This window comes from Ipomoea nil, unplaced genomic scaffold (genome assembly GCF_001879475.1).
Source record: "Ipomoea nil cultivar Tokyo-kokei standard unplaced genomic scaffold, Asagao_1.1 scaffold0317, whole genome shotgun sequence".
In the NCBI taxonomy this organism is placed as follows: domain Eukaryota; kingdom Viridiplantae; phylum Streptophyta; class Magnoliopsida; order Solanales; family Convolvulaceae; genus Ipomoea; species Ipomoea nil.
In genome coordinates, this window is record NW_017616745.1 from 2,996,165 (window position 1) to 3,014,957 (window position 18,793).

The 18,793-nt window shown below is 34.8% G+C and overlaps 1 protein-coding gene across 2 annotated transcripts; it reads left to right on the forward strand.

Moving 5' to 3' along the window:
- Nucleotides 1-1,710: 1,710 nt before the first annotated feature.
- Nucleotides 1,711-18,065, forward strand: LOC109169418 (DExH-box ATP-dependent RNA helicase DExH7, chloroplastic). 2 transcript variants are annotated; one of them, XM_019318299.1, is made up of 34 exons: nucleotides 1,717-2,328; nucleotides 2,651-2,753; nucleotides 2,847-3,037; nucleotides 3,193-3,243; nucleotides 3,870-4,023; nucleotides 4,104-4,504; nucleotides 4,911-5,129; nucleotides 5,416-5,527; nucleotides 5,722-5,910; nucleotides 6,460-6,539; nucleotides 7,208-7,330; nucleotides 7,741-7,827; nucleotides 7,932-8,032; nucleotides 8,794-8,851; nucleotides 9,033-9,098; nucleotides 9,310-9,392; nucleotides 9,620-9,803; nucleotides 10,239-10,385; nucleotides 10,485-10,586; nucleotides 10,684-10,836; nucleotides 11,394-11,498; nucleotides 11,702-11,842; nucleotides 12,107-12,196; nucleotides 12,320-12,376; nucleotides 12,694-12,777; nucleotides 12,959-13,057; nucleotides 13,135-13,275; nucleotides 13,514-13,584; nucleotides 14,323-14,392; nucleotides 15,276-15,368; nucleotides 15,756-15,968; nucleotides 16,093-16,185; nucleotides 17,141-17,263; nucleotides 17,525-18,065. In XM_019318299.1, exons 1-34 carry the CDS (start codon nucleotides 2,035-2,037, stop codon nucleotides 17,600-17,602), a joined length of 4,356 nt encoding a protein of 1,451 aa, XP_019173844.1. In that variant the 5' UTR covers nucleotides 1,717-2,034; the 3' UTR covers nucleotides 17,603-18,065. The 2 variants fall into 2 exon arrangements, with proteins under 2 accessions (XP_019173848.1, XP_019173844.1); XM_019318303.1 differs by lacking the exons at nucleotides 16,093-16,185; nucleotides 17,141-17,263; nucleotides 17,525-18,065 and having other exon boundaries at nucleotides 1,711-2,328; nucleotides 15,772-15,894.
- The last annotated feature ends 728 nt before the right edge of the window (nucleotides 18,066-18,793 follow it).

Consider the following 18,793-nt stretch of genomic DNA (forward strand, 5'->3'; position numbering starts at 1 on the left):
GGGGCATATTGCCATTTTGGTATTGTTCCTTTTTTTTTTTTTTTTGGAGAAATAAAATTTTAATACTTTGTATTTAAGGTTGATTATTATTTGTGCAGATTAAGGATTTAAAATATAGTAAAACAAATAATATAAGATATTCTGAATGCAAATAAGTTGACATTGAATGAGTATATGTGTTTCATTATTGAGTTACTTTTAACTTGTTTTAATATATTAAAATTTAATTCACTTAAATTGATTTGTAGTTTGAAAATACACTCTGTGTATAATTAAAAGCTTATATTTTACTTTTCAAAAAAAAAAAAAAAAGCTTATATTTTATCATATTATATATTTTAAATTTAGTTCAAATTTTCTCTATAGTGTTTTAAAAAAAAAACTCATCGAGATGATAACTTTTAAACTTAGATCTTTCTTTTTGAATGCTACTGGCTCTATTACATTGTAGTATCTGTTCATATACTTTCTCAACCTACTGAAACACAAAAAACCAATAACGCCTCTACTAAGGCTCGAACTCGTAACCTTTCAAATAAAAATTCAATCCGAGTATCATTAGACCACATAGTCTTGGTCTATTATACAGTATATTGATATAATATATAATTTATTTATTACAAATTATGGGGAAAGCTAAAGAGTTGTTGCATGTTGTGACTAAACATGGTTCTAACTTCTAAGCTCAAGAGAGAGGTTCTCATAAATGGGATAAATCGGATGGTCTCATTAAAATCACATGGAGGAACTGCGAGGAACTATTTGAGAGTTGTTGTAAGGTGGATTCTGGTCCTAAATGACGTATAAAGTGTGCATTTTAATATTGAAATTGTGAATTTTTAAAATATAAATTGTGTTTCTAAATCAAAACACATAACAATTGTATAAGAGAATTTGTGAATGCAATACATAATAATCATCAAATCTTAATATATTAATATTGTATGTTTCCAGTTTCAAAGGAACTTGAATACAAAACAAGGTAATCAATTACATATATGTTAACATTGTGTTTTCGTAGTATACAAATTGTAAATTTTTAAAAGATAAATTGTGAACATTTAATATATAAATTGTGAATATTTAGACTAAGGTCCATCTTGCGGCCACCTTGCAAGGTGGACCTGATTCACAGAATAATTTGCGCCTGAATAGCAGTCGTTATATCGTGGACCGCGGTGCACGTGCACCGGGGTCAAAACGGCATTGTTTCTTTATGTAAAGAAACGACGCACGCGTTAGTTTTAACGGAACGCGCATTTTTTTTTTTTTTGTATACTAATTACCAACTGACACTACAGTATATCTAAACCGACACTACTTCACGTATTATTTTTATATTATCAAATGAAACTGCAATTATATTAAAATGATATTGTAGTTGTGGTGAAATGAAACTGCTGTGTATATAAAATGAAAATGAATAACATTTCACATATTTGAGTATATATTATACAATGAAGTTGTAATTATATCAAAATGATCATGTAGTTGTGTTTTAATAAAACTATAGTGTATATAAAATAAAATTAAATAACATTTTCACATATTTGAGTCTATAAATATCGAATGAAACTGTAGTTATATCGAAATGAAACTGTAGTTGTGTTGAACCGAAACTGCAGTGTATAGAAAATGAAACTGAATAACAGAGTTACTTTTTGCGAAAGAATGCGGAAAGACGGGAAACAAATGTCGTTTCTTTTCATTACAAACGGCGTCGTTTTGATCCGCGCTGCACGATATAATTTGCCCCCTGAATAGTACTTGGGCCACTACTCAAGTCATTGGGTCGAGTCTCAAATACATTATACGAGATTGGACCGGCCCTATTATATGCGGTCCATCTCTAACTGTACCTACGCCGATCGCACCGTCGTCGTCGACTCGTCGGTAAAATCTCCGGCCACCATTTCAGTCGTCACTCTCTAGTCAATACACGCAACTTCATTGCGGAGATATCAGTCCGCAAAATTCCTCGTGTATATATACATATATATATAAGCAGTCGACTAATACGCATTCGGATACGAAATGGCTCCGAAGAAGAAGCAGCAACAGCAAAAGCAGAAGCAGAAAGCTTCCTCATCATCTTCGTCGAAAGGCAAGGCTCCGTCGTCGGCCGGTCCGAAGCTGCAGATATCGGCCGAGAACGAGAGCCGGTTGCGGCGGCTGTTACTGAACTCCGGCCGGTCTACGGCTCCTGCTCCGGTTGATGATTCACTCTCCCAGGCGCAGAAGGCCAAAAAGCTTCGCTCCATTTACGAGAAGCTATCATGTGAAGGCTTTAAGGATGATCAAATCGAGCGCGTTCTCTCCGCTCTCAAGGTGCAATTGTCCTGTCCTTTTCAATTACATTATTATTATTATACTGTATATACACATATATGACTATCAGTCTCTAAATATTGCATTGTATGCTATCATTAATCGTATATAAGACAAACTATCCTTTCTATGATCTCTTCAACTTAATCTTTTAATGCAACTTCAAGCATGCTATATGGACTGATTTCAGCGACAATTTATAGTTCCTAGGTGATTATGGTTCTTATCTTACAAAACTTGAAATAATGGTAGAATCGTGCGGACTATAATTTTAATTTCAATAACAAGTTCACTGAAGATTTGTTGTATTTGTACTACAAAGGATGGTGCAACATATGAGGCTGCTCTAGATTGGCTATGCTTAAATTTGTCTGGTGATGAGCTTCCACTGAAGTTTGCTGGTGGCACTTTGCACTCAAATGAAGGTATGATACACCAATTTTGCTTTGGATTTGATGTTCTGTATCTACGTTGATAAAAAATGGAGTTAAAAGCATGCTTAATGCATATCACAACAGGTTCTGTTAGCATCATATCAACTGCACGAGAAGATTGGGTTCCTTCCACAGATTCATCAGCTGCAGGAACAAGGGAGGAAATATCAGAGGTTTTCATAACAACTAAGGAGCAAAGGGTTAATGAAACTCTTGATTCCGTCGAGCGTTCTCAAGCAGATTGGATCCGGCGGTATATGGAACAACAAGAAGAGGTATTATCATTGGTCTATTTTAATGACAAAGGGCACAAAAAGTTGGATTTTTGCTAGAGAATACACAAGACTATTTATTTCCTAATTCTCTCCTTATTTGTTCTTGGTTATTCATCATTCCTTTCTAACTTTGTGCTACTTTCTTTATCATGCAGGATGAATCTGAATCTGAATCTGGCCTGTTTGCTGATGCTTCCTCAAAGCAGGTACTTGCCAATCTAAATGGTTTCATGTTATTACATGTTGAGGGTAGCCTCTGAATTACCTTATTTAGTCATGATGAGATTTAGAGTTATTCTGTCATTGACTTATTCTTTGTGTTATTGGGTATGGTACCAACTTCCAAGGTTACTATAGTGTCTCTTGATTGTGCTGGTTGTGGCATAGTGTAAGTGTGACATTTTTGTGAATTGCAATTTATAATGCTAACTTCATTGGTAGTATTTTCTTCTCTTCTTTCTATATATTCTTAGAGATCTCTTCTCGTAGCTATATTATTCAGAGTTGATATTTGTGATGTGCACTAGTCAAAATATTTTGGTCCTGTAAATCTCATAGTAAATGTATCCCTGTACAATTTCTGAATTTTCTATCGAACTCTCTGTTACCCCAAGACTAGGACTTTGTCTCAAAATGTCAAATCCAATTTTCTTGCTTGGGTTTAGTTCCATATGACTTTTACTTTTTATCTTTTGATTTTGAAACTCTAGTCAGCCTGGCAACCTTAATGTTTATGTTAGCATTTTCTCTGTTCTATAATATTATGGAATGGGCATTCAACTGAGACTTGCTATCAATTTCTCAGTATATGTTACGCTTTCTTTGTCAATAGAGTCTACAATCAAGGCGTAGTCATGAAACTATTGTACAAGAGTTTCATACTGCAAGGCTGGAAGCTATTCGTGCAAAAGAGACTGGTGACAAGAAAGGCCAAGAGCAAGCAAGCAGAACTATCCGCAAACTCAAGCAGGAGATATCTGCCCTGGGTAACAAAATTCTGCCTATTACAATCTGATACTCCATATTTCCTTTGAGCTGCTTACTAAGTGTGGTTAACTTGATTCAGGATTGTCAGATACTATCCTGGAATCTGGATATGAAAGTTTTTCCCACCAGGCTCTGCAGGACTTGTCTTGCCCTTCCATACCTTCTGAGAACTTGGAAGCTGATGTTGTTACTTTACAAAATGGAGAAGATTGTATAACTTCCAGTCTCCATGAGTGGGAATTAAACGTGGATAAAAAGGTCGCTGGGTTGTCTACTGAAGAGGACGCTGTGAGTGTCTCCATACCTGAAAAGACTGAATCAGAAGGAGAATCAGCAGATGTAGAACTTGGTAATTTTCTCTTTGAAGAGGCCTCAGCTGCTGAGTTGCCTGCTGAAGTTTTGGAACGGCAGAAAAAAGAGAAGTTGAGAGAACTGTTGAGTGAGAAAAACTTAGAGAAGCTAGAAGGTATATGGAAGAAGGTAAATATTGCTGAGTGTGATGAGCTTGTTCTTCTAATACTTATTTCAAGGCAGACGGAAGATAAAGTAGTTGCTGCATGATGACTTTTAGCTTAGCTCAAACTGCTTTCTGTCTACTCTAATTTATTTTATTTTATTTTATTTATTTATATTTTCCTGTTGGTGTTGTGTGTTTTTGTGTGTGGATTCAAAGCCTTTGTCCTAATAATAGGAGTCAAACCAACTAACCTAAAAAAAAAAAAAAAAAAAAAACCAACTAACCTCAATTAAACCTGTTGCTTACTGATCCTACAACACATATTGCCTTGCTTGAATTTTGAAATCCCCTCCTTTCTCCTTGAATTTATGTATATGTTCTTGCATTTTTTTTCATTTATAATGTTTATAATTTTAAACATTACTACAGGGAGATCCACAAAAGATTCCAAAGGCTTTTCTACACCAGCTTTGCCAGAAATCAGGCTGGGATGCACCAAAATATACTAAAGCACTTGGAAAAAGAAATATTTCCAGTTACACAATAAGTATATTGCGCAAAGCTAGTGGAAGGGGTAAAAGCAGAAAAGCTGGGGGACTAATAACAATTGAGCTTCCTGAACAGGATCAGACATCAAGTAATGCTGAGGTACTAAGCTTGAAAACATCCCTCAATAACATTTTTGCAATGATATACTCATAATTAACATGGGCAGTTAATAAAAAAGTATAAGGAGATACCTGCACTCTAGAAGAAACATAGCAGTTCTTATTGTGTGAAAAATATGGAAGGATTTTTCTTCTAATAAGCCTTTTGGAGGTCTATTTCTCTTTTTCAAGATTTTTTTTTAACCTATATGTTGTAGTTCAAATCCATATGATGGTTTCTTCTCGATATTGATCTGTCTATTGCACATTGGTTTTCTGAACCATAGGATGCACAGAATATGGTGGCAGCATATGCTCTCCACCAGTTGTTTCCAGATCTCCCTGTTCACTTGCCCATTACAGAGCCATATGCTTCAATTGTCCTCCACTGGAAAGCAGGTGATTTTTGTTGCCTGTAATTTTAATTTTAGTTATAATTGATACTGGTTGCTTGTTTCAATTACATAGTTGTTAATGCTGGACAGTGAACAGAGCCTTTATCTTGCTATAAATCATCATCTGTTTTCCTGTACTGCTGTTATTGTTGAATGATATCCTTGGTAAATTCTGCTTTGCTGTTGGAAAACTTGCAGGTGAATCTTTGACTGATGTAGTTGAGGATCAAGAGGAACGTAGAGCAAGTTTTGTCAATTCGTTATTGAATGCCGATGGGTCTGGTATTATTGCTTCTTTGAGTGCCACCAATAATCCAACTGAGAATAAGATTCAGCAGCCTCAAGTTACAGAAGTTAAAACAACTAGCTCTGATTCGAAAGTTAAAAGTATGTTGATGACTTATTTTATATTTTGTGTCCCACCCACTGCTTAGGAAGTCAGTTTCACTAAATGTCAGCTTGAGTTTTAAAACAATTAAAATTCTTAGTAAAAGTACTATATCCCTCATTAATTAATCTTAATGAATGAATTAAATATTGATCATAATAAATCGTTGATCCTTGAGAAGAGAACTACAACAGGTAAACCAGCCTAGAGGGAGTATATCTGTGGTTGATATGCATCATATTGTCTGCACTAATAGTTAGCAGCTGATAGTGCACTATGTGAAGTTAAACTCATCAAATGATCCACTTTTTGCACAATTTGACAAAGAAAATACCTGTCGTTCCCTTAATTCACTGTAATTGCTTGGTTATTCTTGTAGCAAAACCAATTAAATCCATATAACCTGGAAAATACTCTTGATTTAAGGTTAATTATGGCTCTAAGATGTCTTAAAAGGGATTATCTCTACAATATAGTGTATGTATTCCCATAAGAAGAGATTTTGTTTGAATTTGTCTTCCATAACACTTCCTTTTGCTATCATGCAGAAGTGAATCAGAGAAAAGAATCAGAAAGTGTTTATTTGAGGCAAGAGCAAGAGAATAAGAAGAAGATGAAGAAGTACCAGGTCAGTATTTTCCCATTTTATGTCAATGAAGATTATGGGGATATGAGGGTAGGACAGCCTTAGGAGACTAACAGGAGCCAGTAGTTAAATCCCTCTGATTGTTGACATTTGGTATCACCTCAACAATGAAGGTCCATAATCCATACTCAGTAAAATTTCCGAGCTTTTATTTTACATCATGTTAAATGCGAGGACTGTTTAAGTGTTTTCCCTCTTTGTACATCAAGAGAATCATAATTGCTTAATGTATTTCATTTGATGGAGGGATGTTTAAAGGATCTGTTTTTCTGTTGTTTGACCATAGAGGGATATGTTCTACCACACCCTCTCCAAACTTAAGATGTTTCGCTATGCTATGACTGGCCAATTTCCTTCTTATCCTGAAAGTCCATACCCAGATTCATTGTTTACATTATTCCTAGTGCTCCAGCTGTCAAGTATGGAGATGGCAGTTGGAATTTTGTGCAGTCTCATTATGCAAGGGGATTCCGGTCTTCTACCTTGTCCAGCCCTCAAGGCTGTATTAGAGCAGTGTTTTATTATTGCATTTTTAAAAGCTGCCATTACTTTCTCTATATGCTTTATCAGTTATGCTGAATGTAGTCATATGCATACTTCTTTTAATGTTTTGCTTCTAAACTCTAATTGATTTATAATTTTCATGTTAGGACATGTTGAAATCCAGAGCTGCCCTTCCTATTGCTGAGTTAAAGGATGATATTTTGCATTCACTTGAAAAGAATGATATTTTGGTTGTTTGTGGGGAAACAGGTTGTGGTAAAACAACTCAGGTTCGAATTTGTTATGCCTTGGTTTTGAATCTTACTTGTTTTAGATATCCAACTTCTGTTCCTTCTTAATTTAACTTTTTCACACTTAACTTCTGAGCATGTCTGCATGGCTTCTGCAACTTCTGTAAATTTCATCCTATTCTCCTTTCACCCAGCCCCCCACCCCCCACCCACAAAAGTTTGACTTAATTAATGATTAACTTTTTTCATAAGTGGTGTTGGTTCTTTTTCACTTTTAAAAATGACATAATCAGATATTTTCAACCTTAATGGTTTTAAGGAAAAATTAGATCAAAGAACCTATGCTTGAAATTGCCAATTTAGCAAAAAGGAGAAGGTAAACAAAATGGAATTATTTGTATATACTGCTCGTAGGATTCCTTCTGCACTCTTTAACTCCTAGTTTCCAGGTTCCACAATTTATATTGGATGACATGATTGAGTCGGGACGTGGTGGATATTGTAACATTATATGTACACAACCAAGGAGAATAGCGGTCTGTACTACATCTTCATGCTGATCTCAGTATTTTAAGTTCCTCAATTTATATTGGTCTTTGACTTGATGACATTGATTAATGTTAAGAATTCTTTTAAATAGGCAGTTTCTGTAGCTGAAAGAGTTGCCGATGAGCGAGTTGAATCTTCACCAGGTTCATATGATTCTTTGGTTGGCTATCAAGTACGTCTTGATAGTGCAAGGTAATGACTTGTCAAAGTCCATGTTTGTCAGTAATTGTTGCATACATTATACTTAATCTATAGTCTATACATCTCTTCTATTAATATATGCATTCTGGTTGGTAATTTTGCCTCTACCACTTGATAATCTGACATGATTATAATTTTGCGGAGCAATGTAATTTTAAAATTTTATTTGAAGTGCTGCACACAGTGAAATTCATTATATCTATGTACAACTTGCATAATGTTTAACTTGAGTTACTTGGTCTGGATTCTTGGAATCTCTAAGGGAAGGCATCTGCATCTTCCTTACTAATTACTACTTCGTAAATTGGTAAATGACAGTTTATGACTTTTAAATACTTTTTGTTTATATATGGAGGAAAAATTATTTTTAAAAAAAGACTTACCTAACTTAATATAGCATGGGATAGGGTGGTACAGAAACCCATGTTTCAGAGGAATACAAGGCTGGGAAGTTTGTTGTGACTTGTGAATGCCAACAAATTCCTTTTCTCTTTAAGCCTTATATGTGGTGAAAGGGACAAACTGCACAGCTTATAGTAAAAATATCTGAATTGAGTTGTGATTTCGCTAAGTGGCATGGATGGTAGTTTTGCTATTGCTCTTCTAATGGGGCTCATTTACAGATGTCAAATTTACTGTTCACATGCACAAACATGTACTACTGATAGATATTCCTGTTCAACTATTATGTATCCTGTCCTGGAAGGATAAAAATATACTGATTATATTTGTATACTCATTCCTTGTTTTAGGAGCGAAAGAACAAAGCTTCTCTTTTGTACAACTGGCATCCTCTTGAGAATGATATCGGTAAATCTCACTTACTATCAATGATTTATTTATTTATTTGATAGATGTGATTATCCATGTTGTTTAGGTCACCCACTCCCCCCATTTCTTCCTTTGCAACATAGGTAGAAATTGCCTCTATTTAGAACACTGATTGGTAAATGACTGACTATCTTGGATATGTTAAAAATTTAAAATGCAGGGTAACAAAGACTTAAGTGGTATAACTCACATCATTGTTGATGAAGTGCATGAACGGTCTCTTCTGGTGAGGTTTTTTTCTTTCTTTTTTTGGCTGATAAATCTGTCTCTTCTGATGATACTACTTATTCTCATATATATCATCATAGTTAATACGGAAGTATGTCCTGGTACATTTTTTAGTCAGATTGTTATTATCTATTTTGATAATTATAGCAATGTGAGGATTTGGAGATCAGTTGGGGCAAACACTAAGCTCTTCTTCTTTTGCACAACAGGGTGATTTTCTGCTTATTGTCTTGAGGAATCTTGTTGAAAAGCAATCTGCTCATGGCACTCCAAAATTAAAAGTCGTTCTCATGTATGTATGGATTTATATAGTTATCTGACACTTAATATTTGCTTGTTTTGTATCTATCTGTTTTCTTTCATTTTTTTGGTGTAATATCTGTTTTCTTTCATTGTTTATTACTCAGTATTATTATTATTATTATTATTATTATTATTATTATTATTATTATTATTATTATTATTATTATTATTATTATTATTATTAATTATTAATTTGTTGTTTGATCTGTTATGTAGGTCTGCCACGGTTGATTCACATTTATTTTCACAATACTTTGGTCATTGTCCTGTAATTACTGCACAAGGACGAACACATCCTGTCTCATCTTATTTTCTAGAAGATATTTATGAAAATATCAACTATCGCCTTGCATCTGATTCTCCAGCTTCTATGAACTATGGAGCACCCAGAAAAGAGAAGGTTCTTTTATCACATGACTTTTCCTATTGCTTTGTCCATCTCTCACTTCTGGGGTCTTCAGATAATCTTAAATAACTGACATCATAGCTACTAGCTTGATGGGCTGCTTTTCCAAGTCCCATCACAAATATATCTTGGACTGGAATCTACAACTCCGAATAGGTGACCAATGGCCTTCTGCTTAACCAAACGTACCTACACTCACCAAATTCAATATGATCTTAGTGAGCTATAAGTAGTTTCTTGGTCCACTAATGATTTGGTTGTATGCTGTGGCTTCTGGTAAAGAAAAAAATGTCTAAAGCTTCAAACTTGTGGGGGCATTGGATTCACAGGACTTGGAGAGCAACATCTGTTTAGAAGTTATATGTTGGAGCATGTGGTTTCTTGAGTTTCATGATTTTTCATTCATTGTTTTCAACTTGATGATTGCAGAATGCTCCTATTGGAAATCACAGAGGGAAGAAAAATCTTGTCTTATCTGCATGGGGTGATGAATCATTGCTGTCTGATGATTGTGTAAATCCATATTATGATCCAAGTATCTATCAGACATACAGTGAGCAAACTAGACAAAACTTGGTAATTGCTTCTGGAAAGTATTTTTGTTATATATATATTACTGCAAAGTGCTCAGTGCTGATTAGGTCATTAAAAATACCATAATGTACTCTTGTGCAGAGAAGAATGAATGAAGACGTTATTGATTATGATATTCTTGAAGACCTTGTATGTTACATTGATGAAACATACCCTGATGGTGCAATATTGGTTTTTTTACCTGTAAGTTCTTTTGGTTTAATTTTCAGTTGGTGTCTGAAATTATATTGAAATGTCTCCATGTGCAGAAAATAGTGACTGCTTGAATTTATCATTGCAGGGTGTTGCAGAAATACATGTGTTGCTTGATAGACTTAGCGCATCTTACCGATTTGGTGGGCAGTCTTCTGAATGGCTTCTTCCTTTACATTCATCTATAGCATCTGAGGATCAGAAAAAGGTGTTTCTAAGACCTCCTGAGAACATTCGTAAGGTAAAGTACCTGAAAGCTCATAATATCCCATAGAAGATGCACCAGAACTTGCCTTCTTTGAAAGATTGTAGCATTGTGGTATTAACAAAAACACCAAAATGATAGTAAAGATACACATTTCCAGAATGGTTTCCCCCCAATACTTCTATAAAAAAGTGAGACAAAGGCATTCTTTCAGTTGGTTATTTCAAACTGGATATTCACAAAAGAATTCAAGTTGAAATGCAATTCTTTGAAAGGAAATATTGACATTGTGTACTTATGAAAAAATGATTTTTCCTGGGTATGCTCCTATATATATATATATATATATATATATATATATATATTATTCTCTTACCAGAAAACTTTCTCAAGTATGAAGTTTTTCTTCTTGGACTTCTTTTATAGGTGAATATTGTGAAGTATGTGTGCACATGTCCTGTCTACGTGTGCATGCAAATGACTTCTTGTAGGCTTCATAATAAATTAAAGCGATGAATTATCTCTAGCATGGTTTAGCACCTTTGCTTTTTTCTTAGAGGAACTGATATGCTTGATTGTTCTTAATGTTCCAGGTTATAATTGCAACTAATATTGCAGAGACTAGTATAACAATAGATGATGTGGTTTATGTGGTAGACTGTGGAAAGCATAAGGAAAATCGCTATAATCCAAAAAAGGTGTGTACCCTTCTTTTTGAAGTTTCCTATAGTTATAAGGTTGCATACGTTGTGCATTCATTTCAGTTTCCTTATTTGCTTGTTGCTATCATTTCTCATGGTATTTTTTAATTTTGCTTTTTAACAAATTACTGAGTACTCATTATTGTTTTAAAGTAGTTCTTCGGTTAGCTGTTTTATATAAACTAATCTTTTGATATTAGAAATTGTCAAGCATGGTTGAAGATTGGATTTCTCAAGCAAATGCAAGGCAGCGCAGAGGAAGAGCTGGACGTGTAAAGCCAGGAATTTGTTTTTGTCTGTATACGCATTATCGATATGAAAAGCTCATGCGGCCTTATCAGGTAATGAAGTGTTTGTTTGGCCCAACTAGAGCTTTTACAAAGGGGCTGTTTAAAGAAGTCCCAACTTCGGAGCTTCTTTAAAAAAAGTGCTTTTTGCCTTTTATCTAGTTTTAAAAGACCCTTTTTAGTGTTCGTCCAAGCTTATGTTTCTGGAATAGATAAACTCCAGGAAGTTGTGGGCCAAACTAACATTAATAAAAACTTAAAAAGAATTTGCTTCTCAGTTACCACTAATCTCATTTGTCTTTCTTTTGACCTTTACAGATACCTGAGATGTTGCGGATGCCTTTGGTTGAACTATGTTTACAAATCAAGTTACTTTCTCTAGGCAACATAAAGATCTTCTTATCCAAGGTACCATCTAATGCATTCACTTATTTAGAAGAAAAAGTAATCCCTATTGTTCAATTTCAGAGATCATAGGGCTTGATTATTTATAATCTTCCATCTATTCTGTTTAAATATCTTGCTTTCCAGGCTCTAGAACCTCCAAAGGAGGAAGCTATTACATCAGCAATTTCTTTGTTATATGAGGTATTCACTGTTATCAACAATTTCTTTTATATTATATATGCATGTATAACTAACTTCTAAGTTTTGATTCATCATGTTTATTAAGTAAAATATGACTGTTTTGCCACATCAACTCTGTCTTCATTAGGCATTTTCTAGAAACTCAATTTATGCAACTACCATGTCCATGTCAAACAAAGCACACCTCCCTGTGCTTGCTATATTGTTTTTAAACATCAAGAAGTGCCTATTAAACTATTATCATCCCAGGGCATAATTAACAATACTGCAGTGCAGAAATTGCTTTTCTGCCTGATCTAAATTGAACTTCTGAATAGGTGGGAGCAATTGAAGGAAATGAAGAGTTGACTCCTCTTGGGTATCATTTGGCTAAACTCCCAGTTGATGTACTGATTGGGAAGGTATGCTTCTGAAGTGGATTTTTTTCTAACTTGATCCCAGCGTACAATCCAAACCTTAATAGTGCTTTAAAAGATTTAAAAATACTGGCCAGTCTGATCATCTTATTGAGTGGTTGTCTTCTTCTCCTGCTCATGCATAAAGATTTAGTGTTCTGATTTCTTTATATTTATGAAATTGCAGATGATGTTATATGGTGCAATATTTGGTTGTTTATCACCAATTCTCTCCATTTCAGCATTTTTGAGCTATAAATCACCATTTGTTTATCCAAAAGATGAGGTTTATCTTCAACAATGTACTACTTTCTTTGACTTATCTGCAAGGGAATGAACTGACTAAACAACTTGCTTTTGCAGAGGCAAAATGTTGAAAGAGCCAAGTTGGCTCTATTGGGTGACAAGCTTGGTGGTGAAACTGATTCTTGTGACAGCAACTTGCAATCTGACCATTTACTAATGATGGTTGCATATAAGAAGTGGGAGAAAATTCTGCGTGAGGTTTGTTGAGAGGACAAATGCACTACACAAACATCACAGAGACTCCTAAATTCATTCAGCATGAAATAAACTAATTGGAGAGATTTCTTAGTTGAAAGGATATTGCTATGGTTAATTATATTCTCTTGAGAGTTAGATTGGAATATTTTTTTCAAGTGTTCCACGCCTCCGCTCAACCTTATGCAGTCATCAGTGTTTATATCATGCTGGTTGATTCAGTGCGTTCTTGTTCTTGCAGAGTGGAGCTAAAGCGGCACATCAATTTTGCAGCTCATATTTCTTAAGCAATTCAGTTATGCACATGATAAGGTTTGAGTATGCTGCTCAGAAGTCATTATTCTGTCATAATGCCCCCTCCCCCCCACCCCACCCACCACACACACACACACACCTTGAACAAAGTTCTCAGATTCATCTCAGAATTCAACTCCACTGAAGAAAGAAATTGCTAAATTTGTTGCAATCTCAAACTTCCTAAAAGTAATCCTGGCTTATAAAGAAGAGGGCTCCAACTTAAGAAACTACTAATGACTCATGACATGTTTGACTCTTTATTCTACATTCCTACTGAAAAGCTACTGAGTAAATTAATTCTTAACCTATTAGGGAAAAAATATATCAAATTTTGGTTAAGGCAGATGTAGTGTAGGGGTTGCAAACTCGATGGAAACAGTTTGGTTTTGGAAGATATGGCCTTGAAAGCTGTACAAAACCACTAAATTACCAACATAACAGAATACAAAATAATAAACATGATCAGCAGCTTTTATTACCTAAAGTAATACCTAAATATGAACTGAAGCATTAAAAAATGGCTTTATAGCTTCACTCATGAAATTTTATCATGCTTCATTGCTTCTCCTTCTCCAACTCATTCTGGATCATCACTTGATTTATCTTAAACTGTTAATGCATATCAAGTATTTGTTTAGTATTCCTATTATGTTGTTTGCAACAGACGCCAAGAAATTGCTAGGATGAGTTTTCCAGTTAAATTTATTAAAAGGTTTCGTGCTCGTTGCTAAAAGTACTGCTCTAAAATTTCAGAGACATGAGAGTGCAATTTGGAACATTGCTAGTTGACATTGGACTCATTGACATTCCCAAAAATGTCCAGGTATTTTAAGATAAAATGCTATTTTGTTGTTCTGAATTTTATGATTATGTAGCTGTTTGCTTTTCAAATTACTGAGCAAACCTTTTGCAAAATTCTTTTTATGACAAATGAAATAATCTTCAATAGGTTTTTTGTCCCATTCTTTTTTTTTTTTTTTTTTTTTTTTACAAAACTACCAGTGGTAGACCAATAAATACATTACATGATGAATGGTAAATACCCCAATTACAATGAAAATCATAACAACTCCTAAATAACGGAGACTAAATTACTTACAAGTAATGAGACTGAAACTACCTTGCCAGGCTTGTTCTTGGTGAGGTTCAAACCCATGACCTTTTGGGACAATGGCTCTCGGCTTAAGGTGTTTCCCAACTAGGCAAGGTCTTGCGGTTAGGTTTTCTGCCTTCTATTATGTGTTTCGTTTGGGCGTGGTGAAGGAGTCGCTAATTAGTAGTACTGTAGTAGTGTAGTACTAAACTGAATGAAGTCTAGGCATAATGGTTTAGCTCTCTCATTCATTTACTAAATTCTTTTTTTGTAATTATGTTTCTAAGAAGTTTATTTGTTCTTGGTGCATTTTGGAATACCTTGTGGAATTACTTGCAGCAAGATGAATGTAGTCTGAGGTCTTAATTGTTTAGCTATCTCATTGCCTTGCTCCTTGCCCTTTCTACAAGTAGAGCATTTATTTGTTCTTTGCCCACTTTGGACTTGTTCTCTTAGATTCTTAGGTTTCATATCATTTAAGGTGCTGTACCCTCATAGCATTTTTTTTTTTTTTTTTTTTTTTTTTGGGTTTGTTTTGTTTTGTTTTTGTTTGTTTGTTAGTTTTTGGGTGTTTTTGGGGTAGCATTATAACTTGAAATACTCTTTGATGCAGATTGCTGGGAAAAGGAAAGAAAAGCTTGATAGTTGGCTTTCTGATGCATCACAACCATTTAATATGCATGCAAATCATTCTTTAATTCTTAAGGTAACTTAAAATTTTTCTTTTATATTTCATTAGAAGCACCAAGCCCTTATGTGAAGGACACAAATGCAAGCTACAGTTGTGGAACAAAACAAATGTTGATAAATAGAGACAAATATATCTTTCGTGTAGTCTTGCTGCACTCATATGGTGTTTTTTTTTTAATGTAATACCTAAATATCATTGATCAAACAGAAGGATAGTAAAGATCAGTGAACATTTTGGTTACTATATAACCCAAATCTCAAATCTGAATGCATTGAACTTTTAAAAAAGAAAAGAACCGAAAAAAGAAAAAAAAAAAAACTGCTTTTACTGCTTTCTTTTTCTTGTTATACTCCGTATGATTCTTGACTTCCTGAGGTACCAATATTGAGTGTGCATGTTTAGGCCATACTATGTGCAGGTCTGTATCCCAATGTAGCTGCCACAGAAGAAGGTATCGCTCCATCTGCTCTTGGATCCCTGAAACAGAATACCGGTCCTACAGCAAGGAGTCAGCCCCAGTGGTTTGATGGAAAAAGAGAAGTTCACATTCACCCTTCTTCAATGAACTCTACTTTAAAAGCTTTCCAGTATCCATTTCTAGTCTTTCTTGAAAAGGTCAGTGTTTTCTAGAACTCTTTGGCATACCAGTGGGGGCTTGGAATGGGTTATTTTTGTCTGAAGTATAATATTTGGTTCTTGTATATCTAGAAGATGATTCCAATACCCTCTAAATTCTCAGGTAGAGACAAATAAAGTATTTCTACGAGACACTTCCGTAATATCTCCTTATTCCATTTTGCTGTTTGGCGGTTCAATAAATGTGCAGCATCAGGTATCTATCTTCCTACCCCCAGATTCAGTTCAAATTTGCAGTTTCCTGGTAATATTTTTTGTTATTTCTTGTTGAAGATGAATAATAATAAGTGTGTATATTCACTAACAACTTAGCTTTTAACTTGTAAGTATGGTGGAACACATACTTCAATATTTCTAATTGTGTACGGCAACGAAAAATTCACCTTATGCAAATACTCTGCATGATCCAATTGATCTTGTTATCTTTTATCTAGACGAGCTCCCTGGAAATATTAAGACATGCAGTCAGATGAATATATAAAAATGAGTAAAAAAATATATTGAGTTCCTAACATTACCCTATCTAAATTACTCAGTACAACTTTTCACATAATCACATTGAATGTACTCTAATTCACAGTATATGCCTCCTTTCACATCAGAAAATTTCTGACCTTTCTGCCAATTATGTTAGTATTAACTATAAGGTAAATGAGACCTATATATATATATATATTTTATATATATATATATATATATATATATATATATATATATATATATTATTATTATTATTATTATTATTATTATTATTTTTTCATTCGGTTATTATGGATGATTAGGGTATAGTTTGATGGTAAGCCAACCATTCGAAGTACCCAAAAAAATTATTGATGTTGATTTAACTACCAATCCTTTGTACATGGGGAGGGAGAAAGTGCATAGGATTTACTTCATCTAATGTAGGTATGTAGGATATATCTCTGCTTCTATATCCGGGAGTTTACCTCTCCATTATTGTCCTGAAAAAGAGAGAAGGTGCATCACATTTGGTGATAAATGTTTACTGCTATAGTAATGTCCATTGGATAAGAAGTAACTATTCATCCGCTCAGATAGATGAGCGAACTGCTTGGTTCAGGCTGTACCAAAGCTTTCCATCCTAATCTTCCATTAAGCAGTGTTTACTAATTGATATTTTGGGATCACAGAGTGGAATAATCACCATAGATGGATGGTTAAAGATCAGGGCAGCTGCACAAACTGCTGTGCTCTTCAAAGAACTGCGCTTAACCCTTCATGGTATTCTCAAGGAGCTAATTCAAAACCCTCAGGTACAATTGCTTCTTCAGTACTCAGCATTCTTCTTAAACTATTAATGAAAGTCCCCTTCAATTCCAAAAGTTATATCCATGGCTTGCAAGAATCATTGCCATGAATATCAAGAGAATATTCTGTTCGATGTTTCATGTTTGTCAACATTTTTATCTTGTTAACTTATTTGAAAATATAACTATAGAACAATCTGGCACTGTTGAAGTTCCTTAATCTTCTAATATTGCTACCATGGTGCACAATCGCGGTTTTTGTTTCAGAGTGCAAGCACCAAGGATAATGAAGTTATCAGGTCCATAATACACTTGCTGTTGGAAGAAGATAAGCCGGCAAACTGAAGTTCCCACCCAACCTCGGGTCAATGCTATAGTTCACGTAAATCTGGCATCTCAACACAAGTAGCTTGGCTGTGTAGCAAGATTCTCCGGTGGACGAAATCAACAATTCCAAATCCATCGGGGTTGGGGAACTTCTTTTCCAGTCTCGCCCTGCTCATCACGCACCAAGTACGTATATCTTGATCCCGGATGATATGGTCTTAAACTAATAGTTTCTTCATTTAAATGGAGGGAGCTCCACATGCTCCCTGCAGCTGTAAATTGCAAACTGCAAGTGTCAAAGGCATTAAAAAAAAATGATATTGGAGATCTTGATTCGGGATGATATGGTCCCTAATCTCATAGTTAGACCATTTGCTTGCAGTATTATATTGTTGAATTCTCCAATCTAATATGATCTTTCATCATAGATATACATGATGTGCACATGCATATATCAAAAGTTCATGACAAGTTAAAGGCACAAGAGTTCTATGATAAGTTGCCTAACTCGATATAAACTAATTAGTCAAGTAATAATTTAATATATACATTATTGGGAAAGATTACATTGCGGATTAATATTGGTGTTGATGATATCAAGTGTAATTATGTATATTATTTTTTGTTGTAGTACTATCAATATTGGTACCACGTAGAAAAATTCACACATTATAATATGCAATGTTGCAGAAGGCGCGAGACTCTAGTTGGGCACTTGGGGGCGCTTAGTGCCTAGGCGGCCTAGTAATTCGAGTATACACCGTCTCCACTTTTCCTACTCAGGGCTAGGAGTTGTTAGATGGGTATACTCCCCCAAACTGGTCAACTGCATATGTTAGATAGTTAGTTGAGTACATGACTGGAGAAATATAGAAGAGGAGTAGCCGAATAGGCAAAAAACAAGCATTCAGTCGAGTTGAGCGCCAATTCGGCTGAGTTAGGCACCGACTCGGCCGGGTTAGGCGCTCAACTTGGCCGAGTTGGCGCCTAGGGTGCCTAGTCAATCGGTTAGTTAGTTAGCCAACTAAAAACCGACTAGGACTGAAATTGCCTTGGCCTAGGGTCGCCTAGTTAGCCGCCTAGGCCGATTTTTACAACACTAATAATATGCAAAATTACATATTGAGTGCCTATTAGTTCATTTTATTAAATAAATATTCAACTCTTCCCTATTAATTAGTTCACACTTCTAATTGAATATAGATAACT